We start from the raw sequence: 23,873 nt of genomic DNA, 5'->3' as shown, positions 1-23,873 counted from the left end.
TGCACATGGTGCACACCTGTGAATCTTAACATACTGTTATGGTGAGAAAATTGATTATGTGAACTAACTCTACTTTACTCCACAGAACTTTTGCCAATGAATGTCCTGCTTTGCATTTGTTTAATTTAGCAAAAAATTGAATGAATAAATAACTAAAAAGGACATTTTTTCCTCTTTTTTTTCTGACACTTATCAGAGCCAGCACAGCTAAGGTAAACTCAGCTGTGTTCTGATCTGGCTTGTGTATGGTGTGAATTTTTAACTAAGTTCTAATTGCACAATTTTCATGCCAGTGCTGATGTAGAAGCCCAGAAGAACAAAGATGACCATGAGATCTCAATAATGTACATGCAGTGCTGTTGGCCAACTTCTCAGTTTAGTCTATAATTTGCTACCAAATCACTGAGAAACATGAATTTGCTCAGTGCCATTTCTAGAATCTCTTCTTTTGAGAATAAATGACCTTGTTTGTAAAATGCTTTTGATTCTAAGGCAAGCAATACTATATAGCAATTATTATTTATTTGAATTGTGGCAGCCTCAGTCATAGATTATGATCTCATGGTGCTAAGAACTGTACAGACACAGCTCCAAAGAGCTTATTTTGCAAATATAAAAGGGGCAGTGGGTGGAGATGAGAAAATGGGGCTGGGGGGATGCAGGGAAACAGTGAGGCCATCTTGGTCAGCGTGGATGCTCTCTTATTGCATCACCTGCTTAGCAATGCCAAGATTTTTTTTGTGTTTATCACAGCAGAGAATGATTTTAAGGAGCCATTTAAAAAAGGAAAAAAATTCCCTGTAGAAGCAAGTGGCATTGTGGATGTCAGGGTAGATTTGCACCTTATAGACTAACCAAAGTAGATATATAAAATTCGTGCTCTATTTAATATCCTCCCTTGTCTTTTGCATTCTAATTTCTCTCTCCTCCTTATACTCCACTTTCTGTGCGTCCTTTCATAGCATCTGATAAAGCAAACTTCAGCTCCCAAAAGCTTGTGCTATATGTAATATAATCACATGTGCAGATTACTTATCCAAGAACATTACTGGAATGTTATCCTATCCCTTCCATAAGCTTGTCATGCTCCATCTTGAATCAGTTCAGCTCCTTTACCCCTACACTACACTTTGTTTGGAAGACCATTTTAAAACCTTTCTTTTAATAGCTAGAAACTCGGGCTATGCGAAGCTTTGGTCACTGATTCGATTCAGAGGAGATTTGGCCCGATTTGGCAGCTGAATCTCCAAATCTGAGACCCACTAATCTTTCTGAATCAAATAGGAAGCTTCTGATTCGATTCGGAGATATTTGATGATTCGGCCATAGACACAGCTTTATATGTTTTTTCTACGTACCTCGAGGTTCCAGGTGCAGCTCGTGAATGCTGAGATGGTGGGGTGGATGGAGCATTTCATGGGAGTGCGGGGGTGGGGAGAGTCCCCCACGTGCTCAGCGGCAGACCCAGAAGTGGACCATAAGTACTTCTGGTCCACTTCCAGATCTGCTGCGGAGCATGCGGGGGACTCCCCACTCTTCCCCCCCGGCTTGGCAACTGGTTCCTCCTGGGTCGGGGGGGGGGGTGCACCTGGGGTGCTGCCATGGCTGATCACTGAGCTGGGGGGGGGCACAGAGGGGGACGAACCACTGTCCATGCAATGCTCCATCTGCCCCACCATCTCAGCGTTCATGAGCCGCGCCTGGTACCTCGAGGTATGTAGAAAAAACATATAAAGCTGTGTCTATGGCTGAATCGCTGATTCTCTGAATCAGAATTCAAGCTTCAGATTTGGATTTGGCCAAATCGAATCGGGACAGTGATCTGAATCAGTCAATTGAATACTTCCCGCTTCACACACTCCTACTAGAAACCTTTTTTAAAATTTCTAGTCTAAATCTGTTAATAACCCATTTATATCCTTTTGATTTTGTGCCAGTAATATGCAGTACAAGCTTTTCTGAGCTTGAAGGTCACTTCATCAGATGCTGTGAAAGGATGTGCAGATAGCTGAGTATAAGAAGGAGAGAAATAAGAATACAAAAGACAAGGTGGAGGAAGGGGAGGGAGGGAGTTGGGCAGGGGGAGAAGGGGGACAGTACTGAGAGAGACAAGCTAACAATCATTAAACCCATAGAGAAAAAGGAGATACCAAAGCTAACGGAGGTAATGGGATAAGAATCCATGGTCCCTGTTTAAACCATACTTACTTAACACAATCCAGTTTGTGGATGATTTCTTGTTCTGCAGTTTCTCATTCAAATCTGTTTTTAAAAGTTGCTGTCTAAGAACAGCCATGCTCAGGTCATAGATTCACAGATGCTGGGGTCAGAAGGGACCCCAATAGATCATCGAGTCCGACCTCCTGCCTAGGCAGGAAAGAGCGCTGGGGTGAGATGACCCCAGGCAGATGCCTATCCAGCCTTCTCTTAAAGACCCCCAGGGTAGGGGAGAGCACCACCTCCCTTGGGAGCCCATTCCATTTTGGCCACCCTTACCGTGAAGTTTTTCCTGATACCTAGTGTAAATCTGCTCTCTGTCAGTTTGTGACCATTGCTCTTTGTTACCCCAAGAGGCGCCCTGGTGAACAGAGCATCTCCGATCCCTTGCTGCGTCCCCCTAATGAATTTCTAGGCGGCCACAAGATCACCTCTTCGCCCTCTCTTGCGGAAGCTGAGGAGATCCAGGTCCCTCAGTCTCTCCTCATAGGGCTTGTCCTGTAAGCCCCTAATCATACGAGTGGCTCTCCTCTGGACCCTCTCGAGTCTATCAACATCTTTCTTGAAGTACGGCACCCAAAACTGGATGCACTACTCAACTGTGGTCTGACCAATGCTGCATAGAGGGGAAGTATCACCTCTTTAGATCTATTTGTCATGCATCTTCCAATGCATGATAAAGTACAGTTAGCCTTGCTGATGATTTCGTCACACTGATGACTCATGTTCATCTTGGAGTCCACTTGGAGGTCAGCATGGAGAGTCCAGGAATGGTTGTGGATGTTTCCTTAGGAGAAAGCTCAAAGAAGGATGGCTACTCTGGAAAGAGCAGAAATGAGAGCTGACATTTCACCAGTGGCCTGAAGGCAAACCAGAATGGTCCATGCTTTGAAAGTGAAGATTTTGGTGCTTGGAGTAGATGAATGGGAACCATTTGAGAGATACAGAGAGAATAGTGTGATAAAAAGGAGGAGCTGGAAAAACAGTCCTTGCAGCAGTGTTTTGAATGAATATAAATGTACCCAGCTTGTGTTTGTTGAGGCAAGGGAGCAGGCTATAGCACTAGCTAGGATGAAGAATTGTGAGGACCTGGCAAAAGTTTTAACTGTATGAGTAGGAATGATCAAGTTTTATAGGTGATATACTGAAAGAGTCAATAAGATTTAGATCCAGCCATCTTCATTTAGATGTGAAGATCTGGAGAGTGGCCTGAGTGAAATATAGCACTCATATTAAAGGCCTGGGTAGCAGGAAAATTGTTGGTGAAATTCATGGTAAGCGAGGAAGGAGGGAATTTCCTGTTTCTTCACCAGCCTTAAATGTCTGGCAAACATCACCAAACTGGGCCTCAAATAGTTTACCCAGAATCCCTCTGTGGCTTTCTCAGCCTGTTGCATATGATTAGTGTGGCCCTGGCCATCGTGAGGTGGAGCCAGACCAGGTTGCCCTGCACCTTATTTACATATAAAATTTGGAGGTTCCTAGGACTGGGGCTAATTAGCACATGGATCCTCTGCAGGGGCTATCTGGAGTACACATGTGTACTGAGCAGTGCTGAGTTGTGGAGTGCCCATGGCTTGAAATGCTGTTGACTCTTCTGGGCCCAACTCAATGAAATATATGGTAAATCATGTGCCTTTTGGCCTTGGACTGTTATCATGAACGACTGAGCTCTACTCAGTTGAAATTTGGAATCATTTAAAAAAGAAAGAAAGAAAGTTTGTACTTTTTATAAGTAGGTACAAAAGCGCTGCTTAAAAGTCTGTTTATGGAGTACTTGTGTTAAAACTTGCAGTAGTTTAAAAAAAAAGTAAATTGCATCAATTTTGGATGAACTAAGTCTATGGGTACTATATATAACTTGCAGCAGCTATGTTTATTTTAACCTCGGTGTTTTCCAATTTGCTGCTGCTTTCCTGTGCTCAGGGAGACAGGGTCTGACGATAAGATGGGGGGAAGAGGCTGCAGGGGGTAGAAGTTGTGGGAGGAGGCTGAGCGCAAGGGACTACTTGACCCCCCAGATTTATTTTTCCTGCTGTAGCAGTGGGAAAGGACAAATTCAAGGCAAAATTCCAATAGATTCTATACCTGGAAAACTATTTTAAAAATTATAAATTTTCCATATATAGAATTTAATTATTGGGGAGGTCTTATATACGAGTAAATATGGTATTATAATTTAGCTAGGTCTTCAGTCTGGTTAATATGCGGAAAGTTACTGTTCAGTGTGTGACTGTCACAGGATGTTTTACTGTTGATGAGTGATAGAGGATAAAATGTCTTATTACCATAAAGGGAAATAACAAAAGACATATGGACAACACACGATATGTTCTCTTTGGTTTGTATATTCCTCAAGGTGAGGAAAAACACCTGCTTTACTGAGTTTTAGAAAACACATTCCAATTTTTAATTTAAATCTTTCTTAAAGTTTTAAAACCAGAATACATAGAACTGAGAAAGTTATATATTGAAAGCATTCTTTTCCCCAGCTCATGCCAACACTCACTGTAGTTCCACAGAAGTCAACTCCTAAATCCACCCAGCAACTAAAAATTATGAAATGCATTGACAGACTTAAAAATCGTTAGTTTCGTTGTAGCGGAAAATTACCAAGCAAAACACAGCAAGAAAACAGTGGGGGGGTTGTAAGGTAGATTTTCATTTTTTAATAAGTAAATATTACATGCAACCACCAAATGAATACACTGTCAAAAGGCTTTTTGTGGGATAAGGGTGACATCTTGTGGTTAGTGTGGACAAAATATCAGAGGTTTATTCCCTTTTCAGTAATGTCCCAATACTTATTAGTGCGCTTTTGTGAAGCATTAATCTAATGCTGACTATGTATTGTTTTTCAACAGCAATCATTGTTTTATCTACATTTTGACACAAAATATAGACCCTTCATGGACATTTCACCTTCCAGGCAGACACTTAAATAGGATGTTCCATGGACCCTGGACTTCAGAAAAGCAGACTTCGACTCACTCAGAGATTTGATGGGCAGGATCCCTTGGGAGATCAGTCTGACGGGGAAAGGAGTCCAGGAGAGCTAGTTGTGCTTTAAAGAAACCTTATTGAGGGTGCAGGAACAAGCCATGCTGATGTGCAGGAAGACGAGCAAGTACAGCAGAAGACCAGCTTGGCTTAGCAAGGAACTGTTCAGTGAGTGAACACATAAAAAGGAGACTTGCAAGAAGTGGAAACTTGGACAAACAATTAGGGAGGAATACAAGAGTATTGCTCAGGCATGCAGGGATGAAATCAGGAAGACCAAAGCACAACTGGAGTTGCAGCAAGCAAGGGACATGAAGGGTTTCTATAAGTATGTCAGTAACAAGAAGAGGATCAGGGAACGCGTGGGTTCCTTACTAATTGGTGGAGGCACTCTAGTGACAGATGGTGTGGAAAAGGTTGAAGTATTCAATGCCTTTTTTTTACCTCAGTCTTCACAGACAAGGTTAGCTTACAGATTACTGCACCTGGCAGCACAGTCTGGGGAGGAGGTGAGCAGCAGACAGTAGTGAAATAACAGGTTAGGGACTATTTAGACAAGCTGGACATGTACAAGTCCATGGGGCTGGATGTGATGCATCAGAAGGTGCTAAGGGAGTTGGCCTATGTGATTTGCAGAACTGTTGGCTATCATCTTTGAAAACTCAAGGTGATCAGGAGAGGTCCTGGATGGTTGGAAAAGGGCAAATATAGTGCCCATTCTTTAAAAAAGGGAAGAAGGAGGATCTGGGAAACTACAGACCAGCCATTTTTACCTCTGTCCATGGAAAAGTCATGGAACAGGTCCTCAAGGAATCCATTTCTAAGCACTCGGAGAAGGTGGTTGGAACAGTCAGTTCCAATTTGCCCTTCCAAAGTCAGTTATCATGGATAACAGTCAGTTATCATGGATTTACCAAGGCCTGACTATCCTGATTGCCTTCTGTGATGAGATGACTGGCTTTGTGGATGGGGGAGAGCGGTGGATATGATATACCTTGAGTTTAGCAAGGCTTTTGATACAGTCTGCCACAACATTGTCGCAAGCAAGCTAAGAAAGCGTAGGTTGGATGAATGGAGTGTAAGGTATATAGAAAACTGGCTGGATTGTTGGGCTCAAAGGGTAGTAACCAATGGCTTGAGGTCTAGTTGGCAGCTGGTATCAAGTGGTGTGCTGCAGGGGTTGGTCTTGGGGCCAGTTTTGTTCAATATCTTCATCAACATCCTGGAAGATAGGATGGAGTGCGCCTTCAGCAAGTTTGCAAATGACACGAAGATGGAGGGAGTAGAAGATACACTGGAGGGTAGGACTCAGATTCAGACCTAGACAAATTGGAGGACTGAACCAAAAGACATCTCATGAGGTTCAATAAGGACAAGTGCAAAGTCCTGCACTTAGGACAGAACAATCCCATATACGAGTGCACACTGGGGATTGACTGGTTAAGCAGCAGGTCTGCTGCTGGAAAGGACCTGGGGGTTACAGTGGACAATAAACTTTCCCTGATCTTCCTTCTGTTGCTAACATACTTGTAAAAACCTTTCACATCCTTTGTTAACTGCAACATCAGTTGCACCTTGAGCCAACAGTGAGCCCTTGTGAAGAAGGCTAATGACATACTGGACTACTTTAATAGGAGTGTTGCAAGCAGATTGAGGGAAGTGATTGTTCACTTCTATTCTGCACTGGTGAGACTACATCTGGAGTACTGTGTCCAGTTTTGGGCCCCCCACTACAGAAAGGATGTAGACAAATTGGAGAAAGTCCAGCAGAGGGCAACAAAAATGGTGAGGGGGCTGGGGGACATGACTTGTGAGGAGAGACTGAGGGAACTGGCTTTATTTGGTCTGGAGAAGAGAAGAGTGAGGAGGGATCTAGTGACAGCCTTCGACTACCTGAAGGATGGTTCCAAAGAGGATGGAGCTAGATTCTTCTTAGTGGTGGCAGATAACATGGAGCAATGGTTTCAAGTCACAGCAAAGGAAGTTTAGGTTAGATATTAAGAAAAACTCTCACTAGGAGTCTACTAAAGCACTGGAGCAGGCTACCCAGAAAGGTTGTGGACTCTCCATCCTTGGAGGTTTTTAAAACTCAGCCAGGCAAAGCCTTGGCTGGGATGATCTAGTTGGGGCTGGTCCTACTTTGAGCAGGGGGTTGGATTAGATGACCTCCTGAGGCCCCTTCAACCCTAACTTTTCTATGATTCTGTGATCATACTCTTATCCTTAAAATAATATTTGTGTTCTCTTGGTTTTGGTCTATCTGTCCAATCCTGGTTCTCACCTCGTTGTCCAGTTTTGATTTGCCTCTGCTAATGAGTATGGCGAACACTGGCTTGAAATTAGACTGAGAATTTTCGAAGATGGCTAAGATGCTTTTTGCTGGGATGGTGCTCTGACCGTGTCAATAATCTTGCTCAAGACAGGAGACTTTGAGACCAGATTATAGTTAGAAAGGCATGATGAGCAATGTTTTATTTTGTTTCTGAGAACAAGCTTCATGTCAGAGCATTTCATAATATTTGCTAAAGTACTTCTCTGGGGGACATGTTATCTATTTCTGTCAAGTGTGAGACAAGGTCATGAACAGCCTGTAGAGGGCTATGTCCAGACTGTAGATGATAGAGAGGACTTCTCTGAATACATGCACCTAATAGTTGTATATCAAATGGGGATAGGCTGTAAGCATTTTAACGACACAATCAAATGATATCGATCAATTACAGAATTTATTTGAAATAAATAGGATGAAATTTAATCAAGCAAGTGCAAAGCAGTACACTTATGTAGGAATAATCAAAAGCACAAATACAAATCAGGGAATGACTGGCTAGACACCAGTTTTTCAGAGAATAATCTGAAAGTTATGATGGATCCCAAACTGAACCGGGGTCCACAGTGTCAACTTCTGTGAAGAAAAACACTCCTAGATGTTAGACATATGAAGTGATCTTTCTACTTTATTCAGTACTGGTAAGGCTTTAGCTGGAGTATTGTGTCCAGTCTTGGGCCCAATAAAAGGGAGCAATAAAAATAAATAGAAGTCTAGATATATGACACATGAGAAAAAGATTGGAAGAATGGGGTTTGTTTTGCAGAAGAGAAAACTAATCATCTTTCTATACTTTGGGTGCTTATACACATGCATCAAGGTTGCTCCAATGCGCTGTAATTACAGCAATTAATTGAGTCTGCTGGAGTGTGGTAATTACCACGCTCCAGCAGTCTCCAGCATCACATGCATCAGCATCCCCATGCTGAAAAATGGTGGTGGAGGTGTTTTAACTAAAGCTCATTCAATGAACTTTAGTTAAAGTGCCCCTGTCGCCATTTTTCAGCACAGGGACATATACATGTGATGCCCTGGGCACTTTAATTAGAGTGATTAACACCCCCCCCTCCCAAGCACGTGTCTAAACACCTTGTGATACCAGCAGGTGCTAGGAGGAACAGGACTGACCATGCGCTTCCACAGGCATAACATCTGACGATGTGCTCGGGGCAGTCTTCTCTCACCCATCCCCTCCTCCTGGCTTCAGCACAAGGCTGTGTGCAGGAGCGTGGCCTGGCAATGTGTGTCATAGAGTACAGGATTTCTGAGAATTGTAGCTCTAGAGGGGCAGGGGAGTTCGTTGCTACTGGGTGGAGAGGGGGCTGTGGAACTTGCACCCATTTTTTTTGCTGCCAAAGCCCATGCTGATGGGGACAAAAAAGAAAATTATTTCAGTGGCAAAAAATGGCAGTCAGTTCCCCCCCCCAAGGCAGCAAGGCTCTCTGCTGCCCTACAAAATTAGGAGTTTCAGAATGCCTCGCACACCATTACAGACATTGTCCGCACCAGCAGCTTCCTGGAGCCCTCTGTGTAGGCAGAGTGAGGGACGGCAGCCTCCTTCTGTTATTGCAACAATATGGATGATCCAAAAATTTCAGATATGAAAAAAGTTTTTGCAAAGAGGGAAGTCTTATAAACTGCATTCAGGGAGATTTAGCTTAGCCTTTCTAACTGTAATGTTAGCTCAGCATTGGAATAGATTACCTAGGAAGACTGTACTCCGTATGGCTGAAGGTTTTTTTAAAAGCAGGTGAAGCAAATTTTTCTTATAAATCGGTTATATATTCTTCATTTTTGGGACCAGGGGATGCACTAGATGTCCTCTTGAGGTGCTTCCTATCCTATTTTCTGTGATTCTGGGAGCATATAGTACCTCTTTTTATGGGATTTGGTCCAGTGTTGGAAGTAAGGGTGGAGCGCAAGTTTTCTCTAGGATGAAATTATGTGTGGGTTTCTAAAGGGAATGGAGCCCACACGTTGCTGATGTGGCAGGACAAGCTTGCTTCTTGTTTTGGTTTATAATGATGAAAAGATGTTTCTCCAATAATTGTAGGAGCAAAGCAGTTGCACTAGTGAATTAGTGAGACACTCCCACAGCTGAAACAGAAATCCCAAGAAACAGTAGTGAGATAGAACTGGACACGTCACGAGACAGCCATCACCCTTGGAAGAATCCACTTCAGTAAGATTTGTCCAAAGAGTCCTAAAACTTGTGCGTTGCTGGCATCGCCTACATCACGCCCACAAAAGAACTTACGAAAACTAAACCAAGCAAACTGTACACCATGCAGAAGGAAGGGCAGGGTGGCATCTTAGAGACTAACTGCTTCCTAGAAACAAACTTTTGGGGGTGGGAGCCAACTTTGTCAAATGCTAGTAGGCTGTCACCCAGGAAAGCTTATTGAATCAGTTAGTCTATAAAGCACCATGCTACCCTGCCTTCTACCTGGCTTCAAACTAAAACTGCGAACTACCTCTCTCTATTTTATAACATGGTATGAGTAAAATAGGGGAAATGAGGGTGCTCTGAAATGGAAGAGAAGTTATTCGGTTAATATGTGCTCAGATGATCCCACACTAAGAAGGCAAAAGCTCTCACAGTCCCTATTGCTGCAACATGGGGGGGAATTACTTGGTTTGACCTTGTGTGTAAAATTAAGACCCTCCAGCCATGTACCTGAGAGATTTCCAAGCACCAGCAGGACTTCCAGCACACCTCAGTGAAAGCTTCCACCTTAGCTGTGGCCAATAGCTAATGTGTTAGGGAAAGCTAGAACAGCTGGATAGGCATCTGGCTGGGGTCATCTGACCCCCACACTCGTTCCTGCCTAGGCAGGGGGTTGGACTTGAAGATCTGCTGAGGTCCCTTCTTACCCTCGCATCTATGAATCTATGAAAAGCTCCTGTCCCCTCCAGGAACTTGTAAGCATTCAGGAGAGGGAAATGGCTTTATGACCCTTAACGGCACCCAATAGCTTGAAGCATAAAATAGCCAGATACCTCTACAAAGAGACAGGGGAGGTAAGGTCAAAAAGTAAGACATAGGAAATAATCTTTCTACTGTATTCAACACTGGAGCTTGTAATTACTTGAATTCACATATCACGTGTACAGATTACTGATCCAGGAACATGCTTGTCACTCTCCATCTTGAAGCAGTTTAGCTTCTTTACCCGTACAGCACTTTGGAAGAACATGCTGAAATCTTTTGTTTAATAGCTAGAAACCTTTTAAAAATGTCCAGTCTAAATCTGTTATTAAACCATTTTAAACCTTTTGAACGTGTACCAGTAACATTCTCTACCTTTTAAACCAAGGGTGGGCAAAATGTGGCCCATGGGCTGCATGCGGCCCATCAGGCCATTCTATCTGGCCCGCGGGGCCCCTAAAAAATTTAGAAAATGAATATTTATCTGCCCCTGGCTGCCTGTCATGCAGCCCTTGATGGCTTGCCAAAACTCAGTAAGCAGCCCTCCGCCCAAAATAATTGTCCACCCCTGTTTTAAACAGTCCTTTTTCCCTTCCTAATATTCGTTGCAATAACATATTTATAAGAAGTAATATCTCCCCTTAGCCTGCATTTTGCTAAGCTAAACATTTAGGACAAGTTGGCTGGATCTCAGCCCATAAAAGATATTGGGTGGTAAGGGAATGAAGAATGTGTCCCGTGTAAATTAATCTTGTCTTGAACATGGGTTACCAGACGTTTACAAAATCCCATATTTTTTCACATATAGTACACTCCCAAATAAAATACAAACCTTGCTTTTGAAAGGCAAAATGAAGAAAAAAAGATCTTTCCTTGTGAGCCTCTGTTGGGGAGGAGAGGACGTATCCACAGTCAGAAGCTAGGAAGTCCAGCATACAGCACTGGCAGCTTTACTTTTGCTTTTCCCATGCCAAGACTTAAGTGGCAAAAATTCCTGTTACTGTATTTCCTTGATTATAATGTGTACCCCAATTTCTAGCAGCTGAATTTTGAAAAAAGGTGCGTGTTTTGTGCAAGGAAATATGGTATTTTACATGCCGTCTTAGCAATGCCTTGTACAGTGTTTTTATTGCTTCTGGTCCCTATCAAACATATCTGTCCTAATACACCCTAGACTTGCTGCATACTTTTTTCACAGCTCTAGCACAGTGGTGGTTCATGATCATCCTATAGTCAACCAGTATTCTCAGGTCCCTTCCTTCCTCCGTTGGCTTGATCTTATGAGCCCTTGTTTTATAACAATTCTGACTAAAGTGCACAACTTTGCCCATAATTTTACTAAACTTCATACCCCTTTTAATGCTTCACTTCAGAAGGTACTCTGATTTTTCCTGTATCCAGTCCCTACCATATTGACAATACCTCCAAGCTTTGTGTCATTCACAGATTTCATAAGCACACATTTGGTTTCTGTATCAAGATCTCCAATAAAAATGTTGAACAGGATGGGTCCCGGGAAGACAACTAGTCACAGCTCTCCAGGCTGATTACTTGCCAGACAAATACCATACCAAACCCCTTCTACAAATGTCCAGTCAAATTCCCCTGTTTGTCACCTTACCTTGGTGAGTACATTTGTAAGGAGTCTGGAGAGAATTTATGCACGAGGGGAACTTTTGCATTGAACTGTTTTAATGAAAACAAATCTATTTCTCAACAGGCGTAACAGCCTATTTGACCAAGATCTGACTTCTCACACACCTGAGACGTTAGTAGGAGAAGACTGTGCACTTGTGATATAACTAAAGTGAAAGCTTTAATACAATCTCCATGATCCAATTGGCCTGGGAACTGATTAGTGGATGTTTCTAAATCTGGTGAAAACCTTGAAGAATCTCTTCATTAAATACTAAATGCATTTCACAGAGGTTCTTGCGGTCTTCAGGATTAAGCTAGAGCAGTTGTGGAGTCAGCAGAAACATCAGTACTCACACATTTTATCTTCAATCTCTTGAAAAGATTGTTTTTCTCTATTTTGTGGTTTCACTTCTTTTCAGCCTCCCTTGATTGTGGCCATGAATTGATCTTTCTCTCTCATTCTGAGAAATGACTTCTTTGTTCATACATTTCTGTTATCTGACAAAGTTTGAAACATGACAATCATAGACAGTAAGTTCATCTTTCCAAGACAAATTGTGTCATACAGAATGACACTTGATTGGCTGGGATATTCACCATCTCTCTTTGAAGGAGCGCAGCTCCCTTTGACATAGGAAGTTGCTGTATACTGAGAACGAAAGCTGGTCAGAAATCTTTGTATTGAAATGTTTTTTACAGTGACTGATACTATTTTCATCAAAATAAAACTTTTTACAAACAAGTCCGTTCCAACAAAAAATCATTTAAATAGAAATAAAAAGTGGTTTACTAATATTGAAATGTTCTGTTTCAACATCTTGTAACAGTATTTTGATTTTGCACTTCTATATGATTTTTCAAAATGAAATTAATTGTTTTTACACATTTAAAAAAGTTAAAGGTCAAATTGGAACAAAAGTGTTCCACTGTATTGATTGATTCTATTTTAATAGCCCCAAAATAACCCTGGCAGAATGTTTTTTCTAGGATTTTAAGTTTTGGAATAGAAAGAGATTGAAATCACAAACTTTTTATGAAATGGAAATTAGACTCCTGTCTAACTCTGTTTATCATTTTGGAGCAAGAAAATTTTTCAGCAGAAGTTTATCAGGAATGAATGTGAGTAGAGGGGGGTTTACTCTACCTTTGTTGGTTTGGTTGAGGAAGGAAATGCAGTGGACATGACAGACTTCAGTAGAGCTTTTGATAAAGCTCCATGTGACATTTTCTTAAGTAAATGGGAGAAATTCCAGAGGGGTTTGTTCTGGCTTTCATACCATTTCACATTTTCATCGATCATTTGGATGCAAGAATTGAGTGTTTACTGATCAAGTTTGCAGATGACAGAAAACCATGAGGGTTGTAATACGTTGGGGGCAGGGATTAGAATTTAAAAAAAGGATCTTAATAAATTACAGAAGTGGACTATAGATGACAAAATGAAATCCAATAGAGACAAAAACATAAGAAATAAAAGCCAAATGCTTAAACACAGAATTGGAGCTAACTGACTAGGCAGTAACTCTGCTGAGAAGGATTTTGTGGGGTCATGGTGTATCACAAACTCAGCGTGAGTTGGCAATATGCTGCTGCTTCTGAAAAAAAAAATGACGCAAATGCAATCTGCTGCATCAACAGAAGAATTGTATGCAAAACATAGGAGGTGATAGTGTCATTATGCTCAGTGCTGGTTAGCCCTCAGCAACAGTATTATGCCAAGTTCTGGGCACCACATTTTAAGGAGGATGTAAAGAAGCTGGAGAAGATACTAAGTCAAATGTCAAAGATGTTAAAAGGGTTGAATACAAGTCATATGAAGGCATTTGAAAGAACTAGGTATGTTTAGCCTGGAGGAGCGGGACGTAAGGGGAGACGGGACAGCAGGCTGCTGTAAAGAGTGGGTTAAATAATTGTTTCCCCTTGCCACAGAAGGTTGAACATGAAGCAATGGGTTTAAACTGCAGCAAAACAAATTTAGATTTAATTTCAGGAAAGGTGTCCTAACTGGACAATGAAAAAAATTACCTAGGTGAAAGATTTTCAAGAGGAGGCAGATGGTGTCTGTGTCAGGTTGCTTAAGGACAGGGAGTCCTGCATCTGTACAGGGCATTAGGCTAGATCAGGACAGTCCCACTTCTGGATGGTGGGGGCGGGGGAGGGGGGACAGACCCCAGCATTCCCTGTACTGTGCGGGCAGTTCATCTCCCTCCTACCATGTGGGCAGTGTGGCTCCCTCCCCCCCCAACCATGTGCATAGCTCATCTCTCCTCTGCCATGTGCACAGCCTGGAAAGCTTGACCTTTTACTGCTATGCATGCATAGTGTGTACAGTGCGTACAGTACAGTACAGACTCACTTGTATGTGTGCATGGCTTTCCTTTTGCAGCATGGGCAGCCTGGATTTCCCCCCCTGCATGTGCAACACCCTTCTACCACCCAGCTCCACCTCAGTCCACCCAGGAGTAGAGGCAAGAATCAGAAGCCAGAGGAGGGAGGGGGAGCCTTGTCACGCCAGCTACCAAAGCTTGTATTCACCAAGGGCAAGTCATACCTGGCCAACCTGATTGCTTTCTGTGATGAGATAATTGGCCCTGTGGATGCAGGGAAAGCAGTGGACATGATATATCTTGACTTTAACAAGGCTTTCGATACCATCTCCCATGGTATCGAGCTGAGGAAGTATGGGTTGGATGAATGGACTGTAAGATGGGTAGAAAGCTGGCTAGATTGTTGGGCTCAATGGCTCACTGTCTAGTCAGCAGCCAGTATCAAGTAGTCAGTCCTGGGGCTGGTTTTGTTCAATATCTTCATTAGTGGTCTGGAAGACGGGATGGAGTGCAGCCTCAGCAAGTTCGTGGATGACACCAAGCTGGGGGGTGTAGTAGATACGTTGGAGGGTAGGGCTGGGATTCAGAGTGACTTGGTTCTCACATGTTTCTGGGCAAGAATATTTCCTGTCCTGGCTACAACAATACTTCAACCCTACTAAATATATTAGCACATTTCAGAATATTATCTAGTATAGACTATTATTTTAATTTTAGTTAGATTCTAATGGCCCAATTGTCCCATCATACATGCAAAGTTTCCACTAGACATCTTACAGGTATTCAAGGGCAGGTTGACCTTAAAAGTTCTCGGCACATAATTTAAGTCATATTAAGCTCACAGAGTACAACAGTTTGAGAAAACACTCAATAATGGCTCAGTCATTTCCAGATGGCTGCTTCTTGTTCCACTCACAAGCATTTGTAACCTAGATACCATTTTTAAGCATATCCTCAAAAGCATGTGGAGTGGGATTTTAGTCTAAGTCTTAGGAGCATGAGTAATTGGAGGGAGAAAGGCAATGCGAATGTATTCCTATAGTATTTAAATGCTCAAATATTTAGAACCGGGAAATGAATGAAGTCTGTTCCTGCCTTGGAAATAGTCTTGCAGAAATCAGTGTAAATGTAAACAAGTAACAATTAGCCCAAAGGCCATGATATTCACTACTGAAATGTCAGGAATGCAAGAGTTCAGCAATTATTCTGTTTCTCTTTCTTCTCTGCATGTTACCAGAAGGATACTGATAAATACAAGAGAGCTCAGAGAGCAACAACAAAAAGTATGTAGGAGAAGGGATTGATTTAAAAGAGTTTAAAAGCTTAAAAGAGTGAAGTACATGCAATCAGGCTAATAGGACGTTAAAAACAACTAAAACCAGTAGAGCATTTTTCAACAGAATGATGGTTTGAGATAGAAAATGCTGATTTGTTGAAACCAAAACAGTTAATGGAAACATTAGATTTGACAGAAAATTCCCGCAGTCAAAGACAGAATTTCCCACCCCAAAACAACCAATAGCTCATTGATTAAGGCACTTACCTAAGATGAACAGGTGAACCCAAACCTCCGACACTTGCTATAGCTACTAAGATGATTGTCCCTGCCTTTCCCATTGCAAAAAACTTCAAACTTTTTCACAATAAGGAATTTTGTCTTCCAGCCAGACCCAAAGAGAACATAACAGCATGTCCTACTTGATGGGCAAAATGAAACATCAGCTGGAAGAATGAGAGAGTAAAATTTAAAAGTATGGGATGAAAATGTCAGAAGAACTTCCAGACTCGAGATGTGTTAGCCTGTAGAATAATCTCCAGCATGGAAAAGGTGAAAGCCCCTTTCTTGGGGCTTTTAAAGCTAGATTGGATAAACCACCAAAAAATGGCTGTTAGGGAACAAGTGCATTTGCTGGGAGAGGGACAGGATAATCATTTCAAAAGGACAACTAGGCCCAGTCTGGAAAAGTTCATAGCTTGCAGTTCTTCACTGTGAGAATGCAAAATTCCTCCCTGCAAAGCCCCTAATAAAGGAGATGAGATAGTTTAGGGGTTGGAGCAGGAGGCAGCTATTCTTGTGTTCTTTCCTAAACTTCTGTGCAACTTGGGGCAAATAATACCTCTGATTTGATCTGTTTGTGCAAACCAGGTAATGTGTTTGCCTGTAATAACAGGGGACTTAGTGATTCAGGAGGCTCCAGCCATCCCTATAGTTCTGTGCTTCAGTTTATCCATATATGAAATAGGTGTTATAACTCCACTTACCAGTGTCACAGGAGCAGGCTTCAGTCAATCAATGATTGTGAAGTTCTTTGAGTATGTCTAAGTGCTGAGCTATGTGAAGGTTTCTTGTTGAGAACAATAGGCTATACAAGATGGCACCACTGGCGGTCTCAGTGATCATGGCTGATGGACCAATAGATTTAGTTACCAGGACTTGCATTATGCAAGCAGCATTTGCCATCCTGACCTACAACCTGGATTCTTCTCCTGAGTGTAGGCTCTTCTTTCAAAGAACTGAGCAGAGCTGACTGCTTTAAAGCACAGCTGGGGGTGTTCTGACCATGTCCCTTATTGGCTCTAGCCCTTATAAGCTCAGTTCTGCATCTATAAAATGTTATCTGTGCCTAGCAGCAGTTGTGCGAATAGATACCTTGTACATAAAGGCTCCAGGAAACAAAAGGCACTCAAAAGGGCAATCTTACAGGTTAAAAGAGGACAAAAGTTTAATTTAATGTAAAAGAATTTTATTAAGCCTGTGAGTGACAGGCATGAAGACCTTATGATATATTTGGGGAACAAATGGGAAACAGTTTGAGCAGTCTTGTTATTAAGGTTAGGGACAGACATTCAAAAAGCCTGAACCTGAATTGATTCAATCTTTGCAGGTTAGTCTAACATGGCTAGGCATCACTTTGTAACTGCGCAGACATCCCAGAAATGCCTGCACATGCCTGCAGTGGCTCAGACTAGAAGCTGGAGGGTGCTAGAGCAGCCCTCCCTTCCCTTGGACAGGAGGAGGGGGGCGTGGCCAGGCCCTGGCAGGACACACTGATTAGCCCAGCGGGGAATTGATATCAGTGTTTATCACCCCCCTAACTCAGTATTTATCACCCTATTAAGAAAACAACAGAAGGACATTATCAGCTACCTGTTGATTCTACCTGTTGATTCAGCATGGACCGTAGCCACCATGTGGTCTGTTAGCTAATACATAGACACCTCTCCGCAAGGGAGAGGGGAATTCCTGCTTAGCAGGGAGGTTGCAGGGCCGGGGGGAGCAGCCTGCAGTCCCTGAGGGGCAGCCCGGCTGTGGAGCAGAGAGCCCCACCGAGCCCAAAGAGCATGCCAGGATGCTGAGGTAGTCTGGTATATCTTAAACCAGGAAGGGGTCTGGGGCAGCCATTGCATAAACCGGTTTGACCCAAAACAGTTAAGTCTGATATTCCATTCAACCAGGTTTATCTCAGACTTGTTTCAGCCATCCTCAAACTGGTTTCTGTGCGCTGAAGCTCTGTTCTGTTACAAGTTTAAACTAGTTTCTGATCACTTAAACCAGTTTATGTGCGATGTCTGTCCCTAGCCTAAGGGTATGCTTGGACCACAGGAGGGATGCACAGGTATCAGAGCATATCATTTACTCAGAAGAACCTTCTTCCGTGATGGCAGCGGGAGAGAGATTTTGCTTACTTGTCAGAGACAAAGGTGACTTTGCAAGTGTGGAAACTAGAAGGAATAAAGCTTTTTGGGAAAAGAATACACTAAGTAGGAACTAAGCAAGGCCACCAATGATATGGATCACCTTTGGTTTTATTTTGTGGATGTGTAACATTGTGAACATAGAATGACTCTGACCACTGCTTTGAACTTGAGGAAAGACTCACGGACTAGAAGACTGAAAAGGAGAAAAAATGGTGACCCGTAGTATGCTGGGGGTGTGAGGGGGGGGGAGTTATTCACTCTGGCTGTGAAAAACAATGATGGCCACTGGGAAATACGGGGGAGACAGTGAACATTCATAAGTTGCTTTTTCCAAATGAAGCCTCTTAGTAACCTGTAACTTTGGCAATGGACAAACTGCCTCAGTGTGACACAACATTAACTGGGCTCTACTGTCTGGTAACTTACAGTGTCTTTGCCGTCTAGCCTCACCTGCACTGGACTAGCTCTTCTCAGGCAGTCTCCTCTTATTTGCGATGGTGAAAGCTGATGCCAAGAGGGTCGGTTCCTTCGCTGATTTGTTTTTTTCCCTCTCTTGTAGGTTTCAACTCTCTTGTAGGAGGAGTAATGGGATTTTCTATCCTTCTCAGTGCAGAAGTTTTTAAACACAATGCTTCTGTCTGGTACCTGGATGGCAGTATAGGAGTCCTAATTGGACTTACAATACTCACCTATGGAATCAAGTGAGTTAAGCTTCTTATGTTTCCTTCTGTTCTGTCAGCAACCATCTTTATGCAACACATGATTGTACATGTTACCTGTTTTGCATCTTAATGAACACAAGTGTTCTTCATCTGGAGTGCGTGCGCCGATGCACACTGTTGGTAGCTCACCAGTTCCCTTGGACCTTGTTGCTTGGCAGCTCTCATCACATTATGACAGGTCTTGTAAAATTACTGGAGTCAATGATGCGTGAAAGAAGTTGTTAATTCTCTGGTAAGTAGCTCATGCACAAGTGGATGTGAGCTGGAGGCTAGCTAGCTTCAAGGACAAGAAGTGATGATATCGCTGTGAGGTTATGTGGTAGGCAGAACAGAGGGCAAGATCTTATTTTACCTATTAGGCACCTACGTGGACTTAGACACCCACGGGATATCCTATTCCACTCTGCTGGAGTTCCTGAAAAATTGTTGCTATTTTTCCCCTTTTTCCTCTTTGCTGCTCTTTTTATGAGGCTAAGGATGACTGTGTTACAAAAGTAGATCAAGTAATGGATTTTAAAGGACTTGAGCAGGGCGGGGTAGTGGCATTTAGGTGTCTAATGGTAGAGGAGAATCTGATCCAGAGGCTCTAGTTACAAAAAAGACAACCAGGAGGTAAAGGAGAGTCTCTGTACCAATGCCATGAACAGCTCGTCTCTCTGGAATATTTGGTTATTTATTCATCTACAAAATATTCCCAGACTTTTTTTTTAATTGATGAATTGTTAGAATTTGAAGAACAAAACAATGTCAAACCTAATTTTGCAGTGGAAATAGAAGAGAGAAATGAAATGGAGACCTTTCCTGTAATTTAATTACATTTCACTCAACATAAATTCTGCTGGTAGGTATTTGCTGTACCCAACATACCAATTTGACAATGGTTTGTTCAAGAATAATAAGCCTTGTCAGAGTTTTATATAACTCCTCTGAAATAAATCTTTGAACTTCAGACAGTAGCTGTCAACACTAAGACAGAGTTGGGTGGGTGGGAGCTTAAAGAAGAGCTAGGCCATATTGTACGAATTAGAGGGAAGTCAAGAAAAAAAAAGGAAAATATTTTAAGTTTAAAAAAAAAAAAAATCTTATTTTAGCTAAAATCCCTTTTGTATGTGTGATCCTCTGGATCTGAGATGCTTCAAACACTGCCACAGTTCCTGGGCAGAATTTCCTCCCAAATATTTTGACGACATTTCTAAGCCCATCTTGGTGTGAAATTATAGGAGGGTCTCTCTCATAGTTGTTCCATAATTAAGACTAGAACTATATTTAAATAACAAACTTAATATTGGCCTCCCCCTTAACTCTACAGAATATATCAGTGCGTATACCCAAAGATCAGAGCTAAAATTCTTTCCAACCCTATTGAAATTAAATGAAATCTTGACATCAATTTCATTGTCCAGCTGTAAAGAATTGCAAACCTTTTTACAAACATTTTTTAAAGTTTTTAAAGTTTTTTTTAAGTAGGCTTTTCCCCGCCATCTCCTACTTTGTAGCCAAAAAAGGAATGGAGGTGGAGACCTATGAGCCGTTTGAATGGACTCCAGATTGCTGGGCAGTAGATCTTGGCAAAAAGGATCTTTGCTGAGATGTGGCCCAACAGCTATATTTTTTTAAATTCTGGTGACTAAGCTGATTGTACTGAGAAGTACTGCCCTTGCCATTTTGTCTCCTCTATGGTAAAGGGTTTTTTCAAAGCAGTCTTGACAGGAAGCAGAGGGAAGTAAACACTGGATCCCCTTCCAGGCTGTCAGGGAGATCCCTGACGTTGGCTGAACCAGAATTCTTCTAGGTAACTCCTGCTGCAGCACTTCCTCCTTCTTGCACCCCTCCATCCCAGCACGGAGCTATGGGGTTTGCTTTAGCTAGCTCTTTGTATTTAAATTTTCTAAATTGCAGGGAAGCACCCCTGGTATTTCACAGACTTTGGAGGAAGACTCCCTGCTCCCTATGCCTCCCTGTAGCTTGGTATCGTCTCTAGGCTGGGGTCCTTCAGATCAGCACTGAAAAGATGATGAGCTCTGATGACACCTCCTGTGCTCTCCCCCTGCAACTCTACTAAAGTTACTTGTGCTTTCCTTTGCAGGCTGCTTATCGATATGGTCCCTCGCGTCAGGCAAACGCGCCACTATGAAATGTTTGAATGAAGATGAATCCCCTCTCCGCTGTAAAGACTGTAAACTGTAGTATCATATGTTTTGGCAAGTGGAGCCAATGGTCTTTTACTGAATATGCAGTTTGTTTCCCGTTGTATATTTTCTTTTAACGTTTGTTTTAATGGGAAATCTCTCTGTATAACAGGCAAATGTGCACACTGCTTACAACTCAACAAAACAGCAGCATTTTCCTTTCAAGTATGCTATTGAATCCTGTGACAGTAGACAATGTACACGGTTTGCAGTTCTAAACCAGCTGCCATATTCTGCGTTCCAGAGTGAAATCGTTCCTACCGATGTGTGTAAATAAGAGGTGCCAATTTTTTTTTTAAATGTTAGCCCAGAATTGTGCTGTAACTTTGAATTACAGCCATTGCTAACCTCTTCAGCTAACCACTAAAGGTTGTATTATGTAGATTATGGACACTAAAAAGTGTGTAGCTTAAAGCACTGAAATAATATGATTTTTTTTTTTTCTCTCAACCCCTTTTGATTTAAGAGAATGGATTTCACTGGAAAGAAACAACACAAACCCTACACGTTTTGTTATCAGAAAGTTTAATAGCAAATCTTAACCTCATGCCTTTTCAAGGGCAAATTCTATTTTTAAGAAGTAACACACAGCATAATGCCTTGCATGGTCCAAACAAGCCAATGGTATTACTGTACAAACAAAAGCCAAAAAGAAACCTAAAGAGGAAAACTTGTTTGAGAAACGTAGTCCTCAAGCTTTTACTGTATTATACACAGATATACCAGTGTGTGTGACTATGTGGTTGCTCTGTAGTCTGATGATGGTACAGCAGTGATGACTTCCAATTGGTGGTGAGATTATAGATCTATCTGTTAGATTTAGATTATTCTGTAAAACATTGTTCACTTTCCACCATACATTCTTATGTATTTCTTAGTAACCTGCTATAATACACAAGAATCATGATGTATAATCAATAAAATCATTATCTATTTTATACAGTACCTGTAATTAAAACTAGAACCAAAACTAAAACAAAGTCTTCCTGTATAACAGCCCATTAAACTTGATTCTCTGGCTACTGCCACTTACTTCATACTTTGTACATTTCAAGGTGCATGGAAAAGTGAGTCAAAATTGTGACCTTCTGTTGGTTTCCAAGTGGATAAAAGAAATCAGTCGTCTTGTTCTGACCTGTATGATCGTACCACGTCAAGCGCAGGGAACTCGTGTGGGTTCTGGAACTGCATGCATGAGAGCTGATGTACTGTCAGTAAAGACCATGATAAAGAGAAGGCTGTTTAATTCTGGCTGAAGTGTTATCTTCCATGTCATATGTGCAGGGCAAGATGATGTGATTTTGGGACTGGGGATCAGATCTCAATTCTGCCCTTTCTACTTTTCATGATCCCAGGCTACCCTTGCACTAGCAAGTTGAAAGCTGGTTGCCCACAGGTCCAGGGCAGCTGATTGTCTGCCCTGGCTTGGATTGCACCCAGGGCTGGTTCAAGACTGGTCAGAGCCAAAAAAAAAAATCAACTAATTGTTGGCCCCAGCCTTGTACCTGCCACATGTTCAATTTAAGGTACCATACACGCCTACCATAAAAATGTTTTTACATTATATATACATTCTATGTAGAACATTTGTATGGCTGGTTTGCCATTTTATGGCATATTAATTGCAGCATAAATGTAATGTGTAGAAGGGGCTTGTTTCTTCCAGGGAAAACAGTGGGAGATCCTGGAAAAGGGGCACAGGGAAGAGGCTATGAGACTTCCTAGCTTTTCCACTCACTGTAGTTTAATCCAACTTGGAGCAGTCTTCATCTAGTGGCTCTTCCCCTTGCAAAATGGGTGGCTCAGTGATGGATATATAAAGGAATGTAATAGGGGACAGATGCATGAAAGTGCTGGTAGCTCCTGGCCATGTTTCTGTAGGTCCTACAGTGTAGAAAATTTGGAAGGGGTCAGTGGAAGAAGCAAGTGAACTTCAGTCATTTCTGCCTCTTTCCTTGTTTTGACACTTGATTTGAATGTGTCTGTAATGGTTCATTCATCTCCTCTGGTTTAGCATGTATGCTTACACCCATGCAGTTTAGGAATAAAGTCAAAAATTGTATACCCAAGTAAAACAACCCACTGCCAGAGGAATCTAGTTTATATTTTTCTATTGCTTCCTTTGGTGCTATATGGACAACAGATAGGGTGGAAATTAATTTTTTTAACCATTAAATACATTTCTTTTGCTAGCATCTAGTTAATGTTATTGAACTGGTGTCAAGTCAGGACTTGTACAGTGTTTTCTAGGCACTAAGGAATAAACAGTATTAGAACAGCAATAGCAAAAATTCAAGCAAAAATTTGAAATCAAGCCCATAATTCAACTGATACCATGAAATACAGTGTTCACTTCCCTTGTGATGCACAATTGTTGACAGAACAAGTACTAGGTAAGAGAACACATCGGACAAAATTCCCAGAAAAGCAGTAGTGTATTGGAATGCATGGTGCATTTGGCAGAAGTTGGATTTTTTTTGTTAAAAACAGCAAATACATATTGTGAACTGCAATTCTCCAGAAACTTCTCCGAAGCATGAAGTAAATCAGTGTTTACCAAGCTCTTGTTTAGTCTTAATAATTTTCCGATCATCGTCTGTCTTCAGTAACTTGTAGTTCTTCGTGGAGATTGATGGAACAGATATTTCATTGCTGATTGCTAAGGGCTGGTGACTTAAATGTCTTAAGCACAAATATTCTTCAGTCCATGGAATCACTGAGCAAGTGGCACTGGAGAACTACTCATTTCTAGCAGAGCTCTGTTGCCACCCAAGTGGCTTAATACTCCAGCCCTCATCGGTCTCGCTGCTTGGTTGAAGGAGA

At 41.9% G+C, this 23,873-nt stretch overlaps 1 protein-coding gene across 1 annotated transcript in view; it reads left to right on the top strand.

Annotated features, from left to right (window-relative positions):
- Positions 1-23,569, top strand: part of TMEM163 (transmembrane protein 163) — a 225,187-nt gene extending 201,618 nt beyond the window's left edge. Inside the window, exons 8-9 of the mRNA XM_025197586.1 lie at positions 18,699-18,840; positions 20,948-23,569. Coding sequence (XP_025053371.1) covers positions 18,699-18,840; positions 20,948-21,008 — 203 coding nt within the window. The 3' untranslated portion in view covers positions 21,009-23,569. The remainder of the gene's footprint in view (positions 1-18,698; positions 18,841-20,947) is intronic.
- The last annotated feature ends 304 nt before the right edge of the window (positions 23,570-23,873 follow it).

This window comes from Alligator sinensis, unplaced genomic scaffold (genome assembly GCF_000455745.1).
Source record: "Alligator sinensis unplaced genomic scaffold, ASM45574v1 scaffold277_1, whole genome shotgun sequence".
In the NCBI taxonomy this organism is placed as follows: Eukaryota; Metazoa; Chordata; order Crocodylia; family Alligatoridae; genus Alligator; species Alligator sinensis.
This window is presented reverse-complemented; position numbering and strand designations above follow the sequence as displayed.